The sequence below is a fragment of the Cavia porcellus genome, unplaced genomic scaffold (genome assembly GCF_034190915.1).
Source record: "Cavia porcellus strain 051 isolate PalLab524CR breed Dunkin Hartley unplaced genomic scaffold, mCavPor4.1 scaffold_24, whole genome shotgun sequence".
Taxonomy (NCBI): Eukaryota; Metazoa; Chordata; class Mammalia; order Rodentia; family Caviidae; genus Cavia; species Cavia porcellus.
This window is the reverse complement of record NW_026947507.1, coordinates 47,689,577-47,709,809: the sequence shown is the minus strand read 5'-3', so window position 1 is coordinate 47,709,809 and position 20,233 is coordinate 47,689,577. Positions and strand designations below refer to the sequence as shown.

The 20,233-nt window shown below is 55.5% G+C and overlaps 1 protein-coding gene across 9 annotated transcripts in view; it reads left to right on the top strand.

The window, feature by feature from the left end:
- Window positions 1–793: 793 nt before the first annotated feature.
- Window positions 794–20,233, top strand: part of Arhgef10 (Rho guanine nucleotide exchange factor 10) — an 80,520-nt gene continuing 61,080 nt past the window's right edge. For 3 of the 9 annotated variants that reach the window (XM_063234997.1, XM_063234993.1, XM_063234991.1), the window contains exons 1-7: window positions 843–1,026; window positions 9,906–10,038; window positions 12,057–12,212; window positions 12,610–12,897; window positions 15,026–15,095; window positions 16,575–16,651; window positions 18,172–18,228. In XM_063234997.1, coding sequence (XP_063091067.1) covers window positions 9,966–10,038; window positions 12,057–12,212; window positions 12,610–12,897; window positions 15,026–15,095; window positions 16,575–16,651; window positions 18,172–18,228 — 721 coding nt within the window. In that variant the 5' untranslated portion in view covers window positions 843–1,026; window positions 9,906–9,965. Of the gene's footprint in view, window positions 1,027–9,905; window positions 10,039–12,056; window positions 12,213–12,609; window positions 12,898–15,025; window positions 15,096–16,574; window positions 16,652–18,171; window positions 18,229–20,233 lie in introns of all 9 variants that reach the window. The other 6 variants (XM_063234992.1, XM_063234994.1, XM_063234996.1 and 3 more) reach the window with 6 other exon arrangements.

Sequence of the window (20,233 nt, the reverse complement as noted above, 5' to 3'; positions counted from 1 at the left end):
GTTACCAGCTCTGGGCACTTCCCTGAGTGAGTGCAAGGCCCCAGAGGCGAGTCTGGCAGATCTGATTTTCCCACTGCACTGGCTTTCTGTCTCATGAGATAAAGCACTAGGACCTGCACTCTGGACACATTTGCTGATCGCCTAGGCCAGCTGAGCATCTGGCAGTCCTTAGTGGACCTTTCATTAAGAATGTTTTGGTCTTTGTTCCTTCCTGAAGTAGGAGTTACGATAATCGCTTTCTTTTTAAAGTAGTAAAGCAACTTCTCCCGAGGGGAGGGCAACTGCACAACTTTTCACAGCAGGTCCATGCAGCGTGGCCGCTTTGGGGCCTCAGGTCCCACGCGTGGATGGGCTCAGCGGGGACCCAGGCCCCATGGCAGCCCTGTTCACCACCACTCAAGAGCATGCAGCCCCAGACTCAGCTGGCTCCGGGTGAGGTTCACAACACTTCTTGCCTTGCTCAGCGGCATTAGGGTGAAAGCCAACCCGTCTGGGCCGACGTTTTGTGCGACCCCTCCCACGCCTAGGGCTCAATTGGCGAAAGGCCAGCGGCAGACCGCTCAGGAGTTGGCGGGATGTATCCCTATCCCACTCGTTTCTCTGCTCCGCGATGCCCCCTCCCACGCGTGCGCAGCCGGACGGGCGTTGGGCTGGGGGGCGCGCGGGTGGCCACGTGGCCTCACAGGAATGCGCGGGCGCGTGGGCCGGGCCTAGTGAGAGGCGGGCAGGTGCACGGGCCAATGGACGCCTGGCACTGACTAGAACGGCCAATGACAGCGTATGGGCGTGACCGCCACCCGGCTGGGCGGGGCTGGGGCCGCGCCGTCGGTGGGGGAGCTGGCGCGGGACAGCGGGAGAACCAGACGCGACGCGACGCGGGGTGCACGGTGAGTGTGGCGACTCCTGGTGCTCCCGGGCTGCGGCTAGCGGGCGTTCGTGTTTGCTTTATAAATTGCACTGTCCCCAAGATCGAGAAGCACACCTGGGGGCAGCGACAGAGACGTCCGCGGGCGGCCCCACACCCGGGTGAGTGTATCCCAACCTCAGCGATATCCCCCAGTGCAAGCGGGCAGTTCCCAGTATGGTGTCCCTTCACCCTGCCGAGTGTCCACTCATTCCTAGCCGGGATCCCTGTGTACAGATAGGGCAGCGTACAGCACCCCCACCCTCAGAAGGGGTCCCCAACTCCAAAGAGTGTGTCTCAGTGTAGAGAGAAAGCAATGGCCCTCTCACGGCCCGCCCACAGCCATATTCTGCCCCCCCCCGCCGGACCCTGCGGGGGGTTTGCCCCTGGTGTGCAAAGCAGCAAAGCAGTGCGCCGCCGCCTTAGGCCCTGGGAGTGGGGGGAGCTGGGTCAGCGCGCTCTGGGCCAGAGTCGTCCCGGAAGATCAGCTCGGCTTTGGCGTTGGTGTGGAAAGCGGGCGGATGGAAGGGGCCTGCTGGAGCCTCCCCTGTACCTCAGTCCGCCTTGCTCGCGGCAATCTGGGGCCATCAGCAGGCTCCGCTGTGCCTGCGCGGGACCCTGGGACTGGTGTGTAAAGTCTGAGTCCAGTCCTAAGCAGGATGTCGGCTCCCCACGGGTGCGCCATCCCCCCTCCTCCCGCTTTCCTGGAGGTGGACTCTTGAGGAACTCAGGAGCAGAGGGCGTTGCTCCTGCGGTGGCTTGGGGACAGCTAGCCTTGTGGCCCTGGTGGAAAGGCTGCTGCTAGAGAGCTCCTGGGTGCATCCCGGGGATAACATTTTCACTGCTGGATTGTCCTGGGGGGTGGGCCGGTACTGGGGGTTGAACCTAGCCCTTTCAACGTTTTTATTTTGAGACTGAGTGTCCATAAATTAAGCTAGCTGGGCTCAAACGCTGGATCTTCTTGTCTCAGCCTCCTAAAGTGCTGGGATTACACTCAGCTGCTGCTGGCATATTGTTTAAAATGTACTCTGAGCACGTTTTACAGAACATGGCTGTTATTAGAAAGTTCGATCAACTCCAGTGCCAGTGTGGACGTGACACTGGGTGGACACTTTGGGTCAAAGAGTCACTTGTATCAGTGCTGTTCCCAGTGGAGCAGTCTCCATACAGAGCAGTTATTGTTGGAGGAGGCCTGGACAATGAGCAAGAGGTAAAATTCAGAGTTTTATAAAATAGCTTTTTTTTTCCTTTAGTGCTAGAGATGAAGCTCTGGGCCACACTTGTGCTGGGAAGTGCTCCGTTGCTGAGCTCATCCCCAGGCTAGATAGCCCATTATCTTGTCAAAGCTGGTCCTCCACTTTCTTGATTTGTGGTTTATGGCCTTGCTATTCAGACCTGCTGGCGTTTCCAGTGGTTCTCTCATGGGGCAGGCACGGTGCTGTGTCTGCCACAGGACTGGTGTAGGGTCTGCCCAGTGGGTGGGAGTGACTGTCCTAGCCGAGAAGCAGCTACAGGAACACTGTGAATGCTTCTTGGACAGAGTGTTATGCGTACTTAAAATGAAACAAAAAAGTACAGTTCCATGATCCTGGAGTGACAGCCTGGAAACATCCAGTGTAGGGCTGGAGCCCCTGGGCATGTTGTCCGTCCTGCCATGGCACGGCCTGGGCTGGAGGCCATGCAGGACTTCATCTGCAGAGGCTCAGAGCGAGTTATGCTCACTCCTGCCTCCTTCACAGGGTGGCAGGTGGAGGCAGAGTGAGAGCTGTGCAGTGGGAAGGCAAGGCCAGGTGGCCTGCCTGGCGCTGTGGTCTGGGAGAACTTCAGCGTTCAGAGAGGGCTTGGGCTGGACCTCTGTGGCACCTGTCAGTGGCCATGTGGGATGGTATTGGGATGGTGTTGGGACATAGGCCCTCATTCTTCCAGAGGCAGCATGGATGTTCACGGAGAGGCACAGGAATACCCGGGTCACTGAATTGCTGTGTGGGTGACTGAGAGCTGACCAGGGCATTTTAAATACATGCCTCTTACATCTCCACATGTGTGTGTACTTTCTGTGTTGAAATGTGAGTTGTACATTTTACACTGTAAGTCAGTTACATGCTTTGTGCTGCTTGTTATGTATGTAAAATTGTTCACCTGTGGACCTGTGTAGCTAAGGAAGCAACTGTTGTGGTGCAAAGGCAAGCACTCTACCCCTGAGAGGAACTTCCAGCCTGGGACTTTCATTTTGTTAAAAATGTGCTGGAAACACTTGATGTTTTAATTTTTGCTTTTTTTTGAAAGAAAAACAGGGTGCTAATTTCAGGTTGGCTTCTGATTTTGAGGAACATGAGGAAGTGGATTTAAATGGCTGGGAATGGCTGAGGCTTTGTGCCCCCTGGGGTGGAGGAGCAGAGCTGAGGTGAAGACTAGTTTTGGAGAGGATGTGCATTTGGCTTCTAGTATGTCCAAGTGGTGAGCTGGTCCCCTGCTCAGACCAGGGGCAGCCCTCCAAACTAGCTTGAGATGCTAAGGAGTCCCTACAACAGCCAGGAGCCAGGGCTTCTGGGGCCAATGGCCCTGGCACCTCAGAGGCCTGGGGCTCCTGCGGGCACTCTGGGTCTGTATTTCCCTGTGTATATAGGCTGGCAGGTGGCACTGAGCCTTGCAGTGGGTCCATGTGGGCCAGGCCAGCCTCTTTTCTCCGTTGAAGGGCTCTGTGTGGCTCTGGCCATTCCTTTTGTTGCGAAAGTGATAAGGAAGTTGATTTGGGCTTTGCTCTCCAGCACTGGACTCACTGTGTCTATGGGGCTGGTGGAGTGGCTCAGGTGGGCCTGAGTTTAGCTGGCAGCAGAAGCACTTCTGCAGGGCGAGGTGGCTCTGTCAGGCTTGAGACGCTCTTGATACATGGGACACACGGTGGGGCTGCTCTCCAGTGCAGAGGAACTTGCCGACTCTCCATAGTGGTGGGGCCCAGCTGGGAGGTGGGGAGCTTGGCCAGCAGGCGTCGGGCCTGCAGCAGCGTTGAGACTTGCATGGCACTGGTGACTATATAGGAAAGAATGAGAGGTTCAGGGCTGTGTCAGAGACTGGGAGCTAATCACAGGTGGTGTTGGGAGGTGGCGAGGTTTATAGTTTCCCTGATGTGCCGCTTCCACTGTGATCCTGGCTGCAGGAGGAGGTGTCCTGGCAGGCAGCGGTGCCAGGTGGTCGAGCGCCTCTGGTCCTGTGGGCCTGGGTGGGGACCCATTTTAGATGAATGGTTAGGGAGGGAGGGCTGTGCCCATGGTTGATGCTGGGTGCCTGACTCCTTCCTGCCTGAGAAGCTTCTGCAGAGGCTCCATGTGCATGGTGGGTGGTAGCCTTAGCTAGTGCCTTTCCCCAGAGGCGTCATTCCATCAGAAGAGAAGGAGAGAGAGAGGCGTCACTCCAGCCGTGGATGTGCCACCTTGATCGCCATTTTGATCTCTTGAAGCTTTAAGGCGGCTTCAGGAAGGGAGCAGCCTTTGTTTGAAGCAGAAAAATGCTGCGGTCATTGTGAGCATGGTCAGCAGCCCTCCATGCTACTGGCCTAGGTCCTCAGATGGGCAGCAGCAGCCTGGATACCATGCCTCCTGGGGCGACGTTCTCAGACGAGGAGAGGTGGCAAACAAGCAGAATTTGTGAAGACTTTTCGGTACTAGGGATGGAGCCTGGGCCTTTGCACTCAGCTGTGTCCCCAGACTGCCCTCTCCTTTTAATTTTTAGAGTCATGGTCTCACTAAATCACTAAATTATAGAGGCTGGGCTTGAAAGTGTTATCCTCCTGCCTCAGCCTCCTACAGTGCTGGGATGATGGACTTGTGCCACCTGCCTGGATTTTTACAGTGCCTTTGGTGACGAGTGCTGAAACAGAGTAAGAGTGTGGACATTGGGTAGGGGAGCTTGCAGGTGGAATGGCCAGGAGGGGCTTCATCAAAGGGAATCCTGCCAGGAATAGTCGAGAGGTATGGTGATGTGGACAGAAAGAGACTGGCCCCCTCCAGTATGGAGTCATCCAGGACTGCTGGGGTGAGCTCCGCCCCACGTGGCTGGGTTTGCATGGGCTGAAAAGGCTCAGGCTGCCTGGGTGCAGGACGAGGTCGCCAGGAGGAAGGCCTGGAGCAGGTGGCATGGGTATTGGATGCTGTGGACCAGGAGGACTGGACACTGGGTGTGGCTTGGGGAAGTCCACATCCTGGATGACCCTCGAGGCCAGCTGCTGAAGCTGTGGGGTGGCATGTGGGCGGGGTGGGGTTAGGTGCTGTGCAGTGTCTCTGCACAGGTCTGGGCTGCTGTGGTGCCTCCTGGTGGAGGGGCCATTGGTTGGCATCTGTGGTGGGTGCTGCTCTAGGACTCGTGCCAAGTACCCAGCTATGGAGGACCTGTGTCCTCAGGGCAGTGGGCCACAGTGTCCCAGAGTGCTCAGGCCCATGAGGACAAACTCCTGAGAGGGACTGAAGCCAGCCTGTGGTCCTCTATCAGATGGTGGCCACTAGGGCAGCTCCACGTGAGTGCTGGCCACTCTGCATGCAGGGCACACACACTCTCCTCACCAGCACCACCAGGGCAAAGTGATAGAGGCAGAGATAGAGGGGGAGAGGACAGGACAGAGACAGAGATACAGAAGAGAGAGGCTGCGAGGACAGACAGGGGCACAGAGAGGAAGTGGTACAGGGATCAGGGAGATGGGAGCTCGTGCGCAGAGAGGGGAGGCGGGCTGCAGCTCAGGGCCTGGTGAGCTCAGGGCCGCTGAGTGGCCAGCACAGTCCCAGCCCTGACCCTGGCTCTGCCTGCCCCGTTCTGTAGTCCTGCATCGCAGGACAGCCGTGGGGGTGGGGCACATACTGTGTCCCTAAGACCCTGTGCTGTGCTCAGCTACAAATGCCTCATGGTCAACTCAGTCCCAGCAGCCATGCAGGCAGCGGGTGGTCTGCACCTTCTGTTCAGGACATTTTAGCTGCTTGGGACTTGGGGCCTCACTTGCAGGAAGACGCAGGCTGCATGGTTCAGGGGGCCTCTGTGTCCCACTGGAGGGGGGCGCTGAGGGTGGAAAATGGGGGACCCAGGTCCAGGACTGCAGGCATCATGCTTGCTCATTCCACAAGCCATGTGATGTGCCTGTCCAGCATTAAGAACAGGATCCCAGCCTTGTCTTTCCTGTGGGCCTGGTCCTTATTACCACCACAGTACCCCTCAGCATGGGAGGCTGAGGCAGGCAGGATCTGTTCAATAGCTGTCTATGGCCCCCACTCGCCCCCACTCTTCCCTGGTGGCCACCCAAGTCCCCCTTGCTGGTCCAGCCAGGGAGTGAGAAATGTCACACCTGTCCCTGGAGTGTGTGTCCTTAGCTCTTTATACCTTGGCCAGATTTGAAGGGAGGAAGAGCAGTTCTTCTGGCTCACAGCTCCTGAGTCCATGGCAGGCATCTCTATTGCCATCAGCCCCAAGTGAGGCAGAGGTGTCATGGTGGAAGGAAAGTGTAAACAGCAGAGAGCAAGGGGAGAAGCAGAGAGGAAGGGCCAGTGACCTCACAGACCACAAGATCATGCCCATGATGACTCCCTGTGCCTCCGCCTTGCCACCTAATAGTAGTCTGCCTAGCACTCTCACAACTGGGCATATCCACCCTTGGTGTGTGGCATTAGAGCCTTGCCTCCTGAGGTCGCTCTGGACATTGTGCCCTGGGGGGTGTGGTAGTTCTGCACTTTACACAGAGGACCAGCATGTGCAGGACGCACAGAGGGCAGTGTGGAGCCAACCAGACCAGCTGCCTGCTCCCAAGTTGTCCTGCTGTGCTCATGGCTCTAGGCTCCTCGACTATGGTGTCAGTTTCTGTTAGCAGCTATGCAGCAGTGTACAGGTTGACCTTGCCCATGCTTACACTGGAAGGAGACAGCAGTTAGGGCAGGGTGGTGGCATCATGAATGTGGGCCACCTTCCAAGGTCCCACAGTGATAGCTGAGGGCAGCCGGGGTAAGCGCGGCCCTCTGCTGCTACTAGGGGCTCCGAGAATGGAGAGCATCTGAATCCCGTGTGGGTCAGTTCAGCTTGGGGACAGGTGGGAGGATGGCAGGTATGGCCTGTCAGGGTGCGGCAGTCCAGGGACGAGGCTGTGTGGCTTCCCAGGGCCACTGACCTTGGAAGAACTCTGTAGTGTGACACCATCGCAGTAGGACCCTGAGCTGCAGCCAGCCTGGAATCTGTGCTCACAGCTGTAGAGCCCCCTGAGGGCCAGCTGGTGGGTCAGGGGCTGGTGGGGGAGTCTGAGGACACAGGTCTGTGAGAGAGTCCCTGCAGACAGGCGCATCCTCCTGTCACCTCCTCAGCCACCTCCTCATCTGCAGGAAGGTGAGGGGTCAGAGGAACTCATCCCTAAGCCTTGCAGCATGGCGTAGAAAATGGTTGACTCCCCAGACCCTGTGAGACCTGAAGCCGTGCGCCTGTTGACATATGTCCAGGCAGCAGAGCAGCCACTTGGCTTCAGGAGGGCGAAGGTCAGCCCTGGTGTCCTTACTTCCAGCAGGGAGCTTCAAGATTGTTGTAAAGCAGAGGGACATCTGGTCTTCTGCGAAGTCCCTGGGCACTGCTGGCAGTGCAAGTTGCTGTTCCTCTTGGTGGTAGTGCCTCACCTCGGTTTTCTAGCCCTGTCACTGGCCAGTGGTAGGGGTGGCCAGTCCCACGCTAGGTGTCCCTGTCCAGCTTTCCTCCTGCAGCACAGAGCAGAGGGTGTTGTTGATGGCTCTTGGCTGTCCTGCTCCATATGGTTTGGTACTCAGACACAGGGCCGAGGCCTGTAGGGAAGGGCCACTGGCCCTGACCCTGTATTCTTGCTGGGCGCCACCTACTTCTGCTGCTGTGCTGGTCACAGAGCTGCTGGGCTGCAGCATTGCAGCAAAGAAGGGAAATGCGCTCTCTTATTTGCTGACAGTGCCATTTCACTGACGCACACGTGTGTACTCGTGCATGTGCGCTCACGAGACAGTGCTCCCTGCCTGGGAACACAGGTACTCTAGGAGTGGCCCTGAGATTCCTTGCGTGGGCTCATCCTGCCTGTCTTCGCTATGGCCTCCCTCGACCTGCTGGGGGATACTGTCTCTGCGCATCCATAGCCTCTCCTGGACCTGCCACTCCACGGCCCTGTGGCATCCCTGGCACTGCCCTTGCTCCTGCATCTGTCCCTGCCTGACTGCTGCAGTCCTGGCCAGCGTGGGACATGGAGCCGTGTGTTCTAGGGGACAATGGGGCGTGGAGGACAAGCTTCTCAGAGTCTGGGTGTGCAGGGTGTGGTGTAGCAGCATCAGAACCGAACAGGTAACAGCTGCCACTGCCCCTGCTGCCAGCGATAGTTGGAAGGGTCATGCATTGCTCCTTGTGCTGTCTACCCCTGGTCACCTGTACAGATGACACACCCCAGCATGCACAGAGGGACAATGTCCACTGCCCTGGGCTCTGCCTCTAGAGCTTCCAGCCCCTCAGATCCCTGCCTTGGGGCCCTGGGTCTCTGGAGCCTCAAGCCATGGTTATCCATTGGAGAGGGTGACAAGACACTCCTCAGCTATGGTGGTGAGCAGCTAAAAGGCAGGGCACCAAGGAAGTCAGCAGAAGAAATCCAACATCCGAGCTGGAGCTGGAGGTGCATGGGAAGAAGGCCTGGCCTCAGGGTAAAGATCAGTGGCCAGCCTGCAGGCTCCGAGGGGGAAACAGTGACTTGGGATTGTATGATAATTGGTATAATCTGGTCCTCCGAAGGCCAGCTGGACATCAGTCACCCAGGTAGATGACCAGAGCACCTGGACCCGTCCCCTCCTGGAGATGCCTTTGTTCCTTCCAGGTCTTTACTACATGACCTGCTTCCCTGCTGGGTCAGTGCCAGCTCAGTGGCTGTACCTGGAGCCCTATAGGCTGGTGTGGTTTGACTTACGTTGTACCCACTTTTTGATTTTGTGTCCACTCCATGGTTTTGTGGTATAAAATATTCTTAAAGACGTGACCTTGATGGCATCTCACTTCTGGGTCCCCTCCTGTCTCAGGAGCTATAAATAAATCTTTCATACTCTTAACCTCCGTTGTTCCTTAGAATTTGTTCTTCAGTTTTGGGGACACAAACTAGAAATATCTGATATCTAACAGGTGGTGTTACATGCTGTGAACTAGCAAGAGAAAGTCGTCTTGTGCCATGGCTCACAGTGCTTGGGCAGATGCCATGTGTGTGTGTGTGTGTGTGTGTGTGTGTGCGCGCTTGTGCACATGCATGTGCATGCGTACACTTGTGTGTCAGTGAAATGGCACGAACCTGGAGTCAAGCTCACAGGGCACCCTTGAGGCTGGTGGGCAGGTCTGGGTTGTTGTCTGAGCATTTTCTCCATGCCCTGAGGGTGTGGCAGGGATGCAGGGGCGCCAGGGGCAGGGCAGGTTTGCCTGATGGGCAGGGGTAGGCCTCTCTGCAGGTGGTGTTGGCGCACCTGAATTCGCAGAGCTCACAGGCTGCCATGTCCCTGTACACCTGATGTTGGAGCAGGTGCACCTGCATTGGAGAATTCTCCTAGCTGCTCTGGCAGAAGCCAGGCTGGTGTTGGGTGGTGATGTTGGTGGCCCAGGGTAGGAGCCAGGATGTTGGGCCTGCAGGGCCTGGAGGTGATGGGTATCTAAGCAGGAGTCAGCCCTGCTCGTAAGCTAACAGGATGGCATCCTTGGAGCTGGGGAAGGGCCTTCTCCTGAGCAGCTGGTGTCTCACTTTTTCTTAGCCGGGCTTTTATGACACTCCCAGGGAAGGTAGGGTATGGATGAAAGCACCAGGTGTGTGGAGATGGCTGGACTGGGTATGTAGTCTTCACTCAAAGGCAGCTGAGAAAGAGCTTCTGCATGTGTACAATTTGTAGCTAACCCAGCAGAAAGTGAGCAAGGGTGGGCAGTGTTGGGCAGGAGTTGACCCTGGCCACTTGGGTATTATTTGCAGTCACCGCAGCACCAAATAACAGTGATGCCTTTCCTTCTGCAGGTTGCTGCATGGTGAGTTGTGACACGTGTCCACCTGGGACGTGACAGCCTGTGGCTTCTGATGGAGCGTCATAGAGAAGCTGCTGGGCAGAGCATGGACCCAGGAGAGGCACCACTGCACACCACTCCTGCAGGTAGGGAGGGGCCCTAGGCTGTGGGATGGCTCTCTAGGCCCCGTGCATCACCTTCACATTCTGGAGCCTGTGTGTGAGTGTGTGTGTGTGTGTGTGTGTGTGTGTGTGTGTGTGTACACAAGCCTGAACTCAGTAAAGTGGTGCCCACGGGCAATCCCTGTGCAGGCTGCCTGCAAGCTCTAGTCTGTCCAGTGTCCCAAGTATTTCGGAAAGCAAAGCAGACAGTGTGATTCCAGAGTGTGCTCTGACAGCAGTGCCCTTACGTTTGGGAAAAGGAAGTCGCTGTTGCCTCACAGATGTGATTTACAGAAGTGAGCTCAGGTGGAGCCACTGCATGCTGCCCTTGCCCAGGGTGGTGTGGGGAGTGGGGTGACCAGTCCAGGATGAAGTCTGGTGGTGTGGTGCTTTTGACTTAAATGATGCAGACAGCATTCCTTAAAATGAGTTCTCTTGGCTTGAGTGCGAATGTTACACTGGCACATGGTGTGAAGACCAGGGGAAAGTGCTAGGCTTTGTCTAGGACCCCGAGAATGAGCCCTGTGTCAGTGCTGTTTCTGGCATCTCCAGAAACACTCGAGGCCTTGGCCTCCTTGGCCTTGCGCTGTCCTGTGGCCACCCTGCCCTGCACACTCCTATGCCCCTGCTGCTGTCCCTGGGTGGTAGCTGCAGGAGCAGATGTGCACCTCCCTGAGACCAGCCAGTCCACCCAAGTGCAGGGCAGCAGAGTGTGCAGTGGAGAGGGCTGGTGTGCCTGTGCACAGAGGGAACATCTGTACTCAGGGGCCTTGGGGACCGGCATGAAGATGCCACAATGGAGCATGAGGCTGAGGCCCCTGAGAGCGTGAGTGGGATGCGGCAGGATGGGCCTGGACAGCCTGAGCAGAACTACCGTGGACCTGAGAGGCAAGAGGGCTGTGCGCGTCCTGGCACCATGGTGGTGGTTTTTCTTTCTCCTTGTCTTGCCTGCGCTTTCTCGCTCTGCCTTTTTGTGCTTATCTTTGGCCTCCCGCGTGTTGTGGGAATGAATGAGAATCCTCTTGCCTGTTACTTAGTAAAAACTGTAAGTGGTGCCATCCTTGCTGGGACCCATCAAGAGGGCCCTGGTGTGGAAATTCCCTCATTGGCCAGTGCTGCTGTAACTGGGCCAGACAGCTGACACCTGTGGGCTCTGGGTCAGGGGGCCTAAGTCTAAGGGCTCCTGGCAGGCACAGCATAGGGAAGGTTCTGGGAAACTGCAGAGGGCATGGTGGCCAGGAAGCAGGGTGGGGGAGCAGCCACAAGAACCTGCCCTCCTGGCCACCAGACAGTCCTCTGTCTCCCCTGAAAACACAAGGAAAAATGGGGCAGGAATCAGAATTGTTAAAAAAACAAACATAGTCTACTATGTATTTTTGTGTATATTGTACCACACTTGAAGTCAGTGGGGCAGGATCTTAATGCTTTTCCTGAGCATTCTAGTTGCAGGGTACATGGTATTATTTTTCTTGAAAAAAATAAGAAAATGACTAATGATTTGAGTTTACAGCAAATGCAGTGCTGGTTCTTAAAACATACATTCTGCTAATTTTTTCTTTCAAAATTCTGTGTTAAACTCCTGAAGTTTTCTTTCTCTCGGATCCTCTGCTGGGGTCGAACTGGGGCCTTGGACCACCCTGTCTAAGAGTAGGTTAGGAAAGAAGTCTCTGGCCTTGGTGAAGGTCACACCCAGCAGGGAGCCCAGCCTGGGACTCAGCTCAGGACAGGCAGACCCAGCCTCAGAGTGCAAGGCCAAGGCTCCGTCCCTCTCCTTCCCTATAGGTTTAGATCCTTAAAGGGGGTAGAGTTTTTCCTAATTGACTCCTGAAGCCCTGGTAAATGTATTTAAAGTGTGAGAAATGCCTTTTCTCCTCCTTCCTTTTCCACCTTTGCAGGTGAGGGCCGTCCCTGAAGCCCTCCCCAGCTCTCTCCCTGGGCTGAAGGTGCAGGCCTGGTGCTGGGAACAAATGCGATATTGTAATTGATGTTATTTTAAACTTTAGAAAATGAAGTGAAATATGATAGTAATAACAATGAAGAGGAAGAGGGAGAACAATTCGACTTTGAGAGTGGAGATGAAGTCCCCGAAGCAGATCGCCAAGCCCCATCCTGCAAAGGAGTAGATGAAGCCTCAGGTCCTGCCAGCCCATCCCCCGAGGGTGAGTTCCCCCTTCTCTGCATTGCTGCAGCCATGTGGTTCAGTGGTAGCTGAGTTTCCATGGTAGAAGTGCATGTCCATTCCTGCATTTTCTGTTGGGAACTCCCTCTTCTCTCTATGGGCGCCATGGCCAGGCCATTGGGGAAGGTGTTAGAAAATCTGGGCTTTGATTCAGGGACTGGTGGCTGCAGGGCCAGCCCTAAGGGTCTCTGTCAGGCAGAGGCTGTCACCGGTCTTGGAGAGCTGTGGGGCAGGGCCTGTGTCACTTGTACCCAGAGTGGTGCTATCCCATCCACAGTGTGCCATGCGGCCACTGCAGCAACCTGGGGGTCTTCTTGGTGCAGGGCAGGTGAGGGCTGCCTGGTCCTCATCTGGTGGCTGACTGCCCTGTCTTCCAGCAGATCACAAGGGGCTTGGGACAGAAGCCCTGGCAGGGGCAGAACCCACCAAGCTCTCGGTCCCAGTGAAGGTGAACCCATACTCCGTCATAGACATTACGCCATTGCAGGAGGATGCACTGCCACCCCCAGACCTACCCACCGAGGAGGACAGTGTGGGTCTGCATGTGCCCAGCGGGTACTTGGTGCCCGCACCCTGCGGCTACGCCGTCCCCTGTAGCCTGCCCGTGCTGCTGCCCGCCTACTCTAGCCCCATCATCATCCGCACGGAGTCTGTGGATGAGGAAGGTAGGCATCTGTCTCCCTGGCTCGGCCCTGCAGCTCTACCTCTCTGTGGGGCTCAGCTCAGTAGTTAACGTCTAGAAAGCTAAGGAATCACACCTGGCCCTACCTGTCAGGCCCTGCCTGTGAGGAGGACCCAGGTGACGTCTGCCCCTGCAGCCTCAGGAGCTCAGCAAGCCCATGTTGTCCTGCCATTTGCCAGCACTGCGTCCTGATGCACAAATCGGGCTCCTATGGTTGGCCAGAGACAACAGGGCCAGAGCCAATAGTGGCAGCAGGGCCCTGGGAAGAAGGCCCAGGAGGTCTTGGGGCTTACCTGCTTCATTTCCTCTGTCCAGAAGGGGTCCAGAGACACCTGGGTCCCTTGGCAGGAAGCCCTTGGGTGATGGGGCAGCTGTGGGCCCCCAGTCAGGTGTCCAGGCAGGGGTGCCTGCTATGGCTCTGCCAAGCCTTGGCTCTGGGGTGGGCTGGGTGGTTCTCTGTCCTCACCTCCAGGTAGTGAAAAGGAGCCCTCAGGGACTCATGTGGCTGGGCTGAGGGAGCCACGTGTATGGTGCAGGTCACATGACTCAGATCTGCCAGGCTGGTGTGCAGGGAAGAGGCTGGGCCCAGCCCGGGTGTCCAGCTGGCTGCAGTGTCCTCCCCACCCTCTGTGTCCCTGTTTCATAGGATGCAGGAATTCTGCCTCCTGTGTGTGAGTCTTTGCTGCAGGAGAGCTGTTTGGGCATGACTGAGACTAGGATGCAGCTTGTGTTTGTATGAAAATTTCAGTAAAGATTTTTCCTTTCTAGTTGACAATGGAGAGAAACCATTTCTGAAGAACACACTACTTTCCTTTAATCTGGAAACCATAGGTTGTCGGATAGTTGTCTTCCCGCTGAGCTTGAGGGCCCCCTCAGGTCCCCCGTGGTCCCCAGTGCTGTCTCCTGTTGCCACCATGGAGGGTGGGATGGATGCCCAGACTCTGCCCTTAGAGAAGAACGTTACTTTAAATAATTGAATACCATTTAAATTAACTTATTTAAGCCATAACGCAGTATGGTTTTACAAGAATGTGCGGTTTGTTTTGTTTTGTTTTGTGCTACTAAGAACCAGGTAATGACTCGCTGGCTGGGGACTAGGAGCAGCCTGAGTAGCTCTGACAGGATCCTGGAGTGGGAGGAGTACACCGAGCTCCGATGGCTCAGAGAGTCAGGGCTGGGCCCAGCCTAGCACACGTTCCCCTGAGGAACAGCCCTGCAGCAGTACAGCTGCAGGTCCTAGGGGTCACAGTGTGGGCGCCCTGCTCCCCTCCCTCACTGCTTCTGTGCAGAGGTTCTGGAAGTGCTTGCTCCATATCTCCTTCCTGAGTGAGTGCAGGAACTGGGCCAGATGGGTTGTGCCTCTGCCCAGCCCTGCCCCACTCCGGAAAGACTAGTGCCAGTCCCAAGACACAGGGCACTAAGGTAGGACCCGGGCCCAGCTTCTGTGTGTCCGATGGCACCTGCTGTGTGGCTGCCCCAGGGTAGGGTTTGTGAGCAGTGCACTGGGTCAGCTGTGCCTCGATATCCTCAGGAGGAAGGAAGTCCCCGCATGAGGCCCAATGGGATGTCCTGGTGTCCAGCCACATGTGTGATGAACATGTATATGAGGGTATTTGCACGTGGGAGTGAACTGCAGGCACAAGGACAAGTGTGAGAAGTGCCTGTGTAAGGGTATGTGTGAGGGCCTATGTATGTGTGTGAGTCTAGTGTGAGAGCGTCGGTGAAGGTGTGAGAACACGAGTGTCAGGAACAAGCACCTGTGGGCAGGCGTGTGTGTCGTCGTGGTCCACTGTTTCCCAGGGTGCGGCCAGGCAGGCTGTGGGGATCCTTGGACAGGACGTGTGTGAGGCTTTTTTGTGGCCCTGGCTGCAGTCAGTCCTGCGTCTGTGCATCTCAGTTCTGTTTTCACCTTAGAATTTCACATCTCATTTTAGTTCTGTGTCAAAGTCCTCTTGTCTGAGAACTAAGGAATTTTAAACACGTCAGTAAATCATCTTCATGTAACAAAGCCCATTATCGATGAGAAAGGGAAATTCGAAGTCACCGGGAGGATAAGAACTGCACAGAGGTTTCCGACAGGCTTGACACAACGTGGGTCTTGTCTTTCCCAGCAGAAGCACTGGAAGCCGTGGACAACGACCACCAGTTCCATGCCCTGAGCGCCGAGGACCCTCCGAACAGGTGTCATGTTCATTTTCTGTGTGTGCTTGGGCCTGCTGGCCCCAGCACTGTGCTGCTGTCCTAGAGGCTGCTGAGCTGTGGCCACTCTTCTGTCACCGAGCAGCACGCCGTCCCCAGGTGTCCAGCGCAGACAGTGGGGGGTGACAGGAAGTGAGCGGCTGGTGGGCTGTGTGCCCGTCGGGACAGTCCCCGGTCAGCCTGGTCTTCACACCCACTCATGTCTTCCATTAGTCGCCAGCATTGGCGTGTCCCCCCACACAAGACCGTCCAGAGACAAAGGGATTCCGGGAGGACTTCCTGTGGACAAGGGCTCTCTGCAGATGGGAGACAGGTCACATAGCAGGGGCAGATCACATAGGTTCTTTGTCAGAATCTGTAATTCTGCGTAGCCAGAGTCCCCTGTTGTCCCCGGCAGGGGGAAATATCTTTAAATACCATTCATATTTCCTACACTTCTGCTTTTTTCAAGGAATTTTTTGCTTAGATACAATTGTAGGCTCATACATCATGAGAATCCTCTCTTCTCGGTGTGACCTGTCATCAGCTGGCCACTTCCTGACTGCCCACTGTGTGGAGCATGGGTGCCTCCCTGGCAAATGCCATAGCCCTGTCCATACTAACATAAAATCCCAGAAACAAAGTTCATAATTTTAAATTCATGCTGATTGTGATGAATTCTTTCTGGCCCCTGGGACGGGAATTGTCCCTTTGTCCAACAAAGTCACATCCTACCCACAGGACCCTGAAAAACAAGCTGTCTGTGGGGTCAGGAATATGTCGGGGTCTTGACACTCATGTCCCCAAAAAGAGATGGAGAACAAGACCATGTCCTGTGGGGCCTCTGCCCTCTCTCTTTCCTCTGGAGAGTTCTGTGCTGGGGGCTAAGTACGTAGGTATGAATGCTGTGCTTCTGGTGTGAGTTTCTCAGAGCATTCTCCAGGGGTGTTCAGATGCTCACCCTTGCTTCCCGTGAATTCATTTCGTCTCCACATGCTTCACTCCCATGATGCATACCTCATGGAGCACAGGTGCCCCAGGGCCCATTTCCTGATAGGTGACCTTGGGTTTTCTAGTGAATCTGATGGAGTCCTTCATTTGCACAAGACATTGGTCGGAATTGGGGTCCCCATCTGGCCCTATCACTGTCCCCTCGTGGATACAGGGGGCATTGTGTCTCTCTCTTGCCAGGCTGTGCTAGGGGTGGCGCAGCCCAGGCCCTACACAGCCCAGCCTTGTGCAACCATGCCTGAGGACCCTTTCTGCACAGGGCTGGTGTTTATGCAGGGTTCCTGTAGTGCCCAGACACTTGGCTGGGAGAGAGCAATGACTTGCTTGCTAATAAGATTACGAGAGATTATTTGGACTTGGGGTTCCCGAGTACTGGCTACGGAGCCAGGGTTGACATGCACCGTGGCGCACACCACCCACTGCCACTGAGTCCCAGGCCCAGTGCTCTGACTGTGCTATGTTTTCTTCCAGAGATGATCAAAGCAGCAGGGAAGGCAGCACCCTCGCCCAGTGGGCAGCAGACCCAGCCAACACGGCGTGGATGGAAAGTGAGTGGCCCCAAACTGGGTCCCCTAACCCCTGCAGGGTTGCCAGCTGATGGCAGTGTGCCATCTCCCATCCTAGGCTAGATTAGAAGCTTGCAGACATTCCTTAGTTTAGGATTGCTGAGGACAACCTGTAGCTTCATGCTGAGCTACATCCTCAGCTCTTCAATTTTTAATTTGAGGCAGGGTCTCAGTAAGTTGTTAAGTCTCCCAGGGTGGACTCAAACTTGTGCTCCCTTGCCTCGGCCTGGGATTACAGGCATGCTCCGATGCACCAGCTTCAGTTACTTAAAACCTTGAGGAGAGCCCCCTGTGCCTGCGAGGCGATCAGTAGAAGTCGCCTGCCGGGAGGATTTTCTGGGCTTTTTGGACAATCACGCCGGTCTGTGTCCTGCCCCTTCCTGACTGCTTCTTCAGGGTGCATATTTGGTTCTCTCCTTTGTTGCATAGGGAGCTAAGGTTGTGACCTGCAGCCCACTCCTGCACACCAGGCTTGGACCTGCTGTTATTTAAGAGGCTGGGACATTGTCAGCCGGATCTGCTTGTTTTTTAATTTTTAAGGAGAGATTAAGATTCCTTTCTGGTGATGCCTTTCCCATCACTGAAGCTGTGCCTGTGAATTGTTCACAGCACAGGCAGGAGCCACCGGTGGTTTTTGGGGATCCCTCACCCAGGACGGTTCAAGCTGCTTTGGCGAGGTTGGTGCTGGCACAGAGCCTTTGCTGAGATCAGGCAGCACGCAGGCACAGGGTCGTTTCTTCTCCAGTGCTTTACTAGCATGTGACCTCCAGGCTCCTGGCCCCTATTACAGTCAGATGCTGCTGTTTGGAGAGGGGCACCCATGAGTGACTGTCGGGAACCAGAAGGTCTGCTCAGAAGGCAGACACACGCTCCGGTCGGCTTCAGGCACGTTGCTACTCCGATGTGTTCATCTTGCAGCGTGCATACCATTTGGCTGCTCTTAGAAATCCATACACTTTCTCTGAGCCTCGGGGTCCCTGAAGTACAGGCTGAGTCTCTGGCACTGCAGAGCCTTCACTTTATTTTGATGGCTTTCTGTTATATGCTGTAGTTTTATTTCGGAAGCTCTGCACATCACCATTGTGTTTTCTTGTACATCAGAACACTTTAACTTCTTAAACTTAGAAGCGTGTGTAAGACTCAGGTGCTGTGGCACAGGCCTGTAATCCCAGCTGTCCTGGAGGCTGAGGTAGGAGGATCACAAATTAGAGCCCAGTTGGAGCAACCTAGGGACATACTGTCTCAAAATGGAAATCTAAGCAAGGGCTGGGGGCACTTGCCAAGCGAGGTGCGCAGTGAGCACAGTGTGGAAGCTGTGTGGTCTCTTGGTAGCAGTTCATCCTCTGAGAGCCCCACATCTTGCTCCTGAGCCCATGCCAGACCTTGGGCACAGGAAGGCGCCCACCCTGAGCTGCCTGGGGCGGGGAGGCTTGGCCTCCTAACGCTGAAGTTGCACTTGGATGGTTTGGGCCAGTTTCTAAAGTCTCCCCCTTTTTCTGCAGATCCAGAAGAAGCCATTTATGACGATGTCCCGAGGGAAAACTCGGACTCAGAGCCAGGTGCCTTTTGTCGGGAAGTGGGTCTGAGTGTTCGGGCTGTTTCAGGCCCTCCTGTCCCCAGGCTTAGAGAGTGCACTGTCTGTGTCCACCTTCCATATCTCAGAGAGCGAGTGTCTGCAAACATTGATGTGTGTATGTGTGAAGTGAAAGAGTAAAGGAGGAAATAGGACAAAGGGAAGAAACAGGGGGGAGGGGGCAAGAAATACCGAGCACATCTAATAAAATGTAAAAGAAAATATGGGGAAAGCCTGCAGTGATAGTCAAAGGAAGTTACCAAGACTCGTGCAGAAGTGAATGAAGACACACGTCTCAGTGTGCAGAAATACGAGCCCCAGTCCAACTGCCAAGTCCACAGAAATGTTCAGCTGGAGCTGGAGAGGACAGGAGGCCATGAGGCGCGCCTGAGGACCCAGGCCGCCAAAGACACATGGACCAAGGGCAGCGTCCAGGGCGCAGACGGAAGCAGTGGCCTGGCCCTGGGCTCTGTACCCAGCTGTGGCAGCCCTCTGAGGCGGGAAGACAGAGACACACTTGTCCCTCTTGATGCCTCAGGAACACTTAATGTACTTCACAGGAGTGACCCTGAGCCCAGAGGAAGTGTGAAGCGAGAGAGCATGGTGGGAAGATCAGCTTTAAGGTCTGGACAAACTGAACAGCGTGGGCTGAGGCTGGGGCTGGCCATGGTTACTCAGCCTCTGTCTGTAGGGGGCTACTGGGTTCTTTGTTTTGGGTTTTTATGACATGACAAGTCAAGTGTGTATTTTATGGAAGGCCTAGACATAAGGTAACTTGTAAACCAGTAAAACAAAACCCAGTCTGATTGAGAGCAGAATCTAAAAGAGAATAACAAAAAGGAGGAGAAAAGATTGTATCCAGATACAAAAGAGTACATCCAGATACACTGGTCCTCACAGGAAGTGTCAGCTGGGTGCAGATGCAGCAAGGGTGATTCTCCAGTGGGCAGAGGAGCAGAGCTGGCTCCTGTGGGCAGGGCAGGTGGGAGAGGAGACACAAGGCCAAGGCCAGCCAGGATGCATGGGTGGCGAGATGGGTCCGAGGAGGGGGTGGGCTGGAGCACCCTGAGGTGCAGAGCCGGGAGGAAGGGTGGCACAGCGCTGAGCTGTGTGGCTGTCACTGCAGAGTTGAGAAAGGCGGGGAGCAGGTGACGGCAGAGGCAGAATTGGGAATGGAGACCACATAACATGTGGGGAGATTTTACAGAGTTCTTTCCACTGCTGATGGACGCTGGATGCACCATTAATGTAGCTTGTGTGAGTCTTAAAGGACACAGGGAGACCTTGAAGCCAATAGTTTCCAAATGCACACTCGCCCCGCCCACCAGGAATATTTCTATAGTTGCGTTGTGTCTTTGAAGCAAAGATCTAACACATGACAGATAATTGGTATTCAGGCCATGACTCAGGTATATAGTGGGTACAGGGCTTATTGCCCAGCATTTGCGGAGTGTGTTTTCAGGCCACTCTTCCTGGCAGCCGGGCTGCCAAAGGTGTCAAGCCAGTATGCCCCTGGAAGCCTTATAGCAACCCTCCTGCCAGGGATGGCCTTGACCCAGGTGGGCTTGGTTCCCATGAAAGACAGCACAGCAAAGGGACCTCGGACTATGGCTGAGGAGGGGCCACCCCACCTCCGTTTCTGGGAGTGGGGAAAGATGCATCTGGGTTACCAAAACTGCTGTGCCTGCATCTCCACAGGTGTCTGTTGAGGTCCTACAGTGTCTTGTTCATTGGTCCGAGGCCAGCAGAGTGCTTCCCTGGCAGGGCTGCAGAGGGTTGAGCTTCTGCTCCAGCCTCTGCCCTCTGGGTCCCCAGGCTTCCGAGGTGCAGCTGGTGTTCCACAGCCAGGAGAGTGTGCTTGCCTCACGCCTGTGAGCCAGGCCCCAGCCCTCATCCCTGACCCACAGCTCTGGGGTGACTGGGCGGGTTCCAGGTGTCCAGGACGGGCACTCAGCCTTCACCTATGCCGGTGGGCCAGGTGGGCCGGGCTC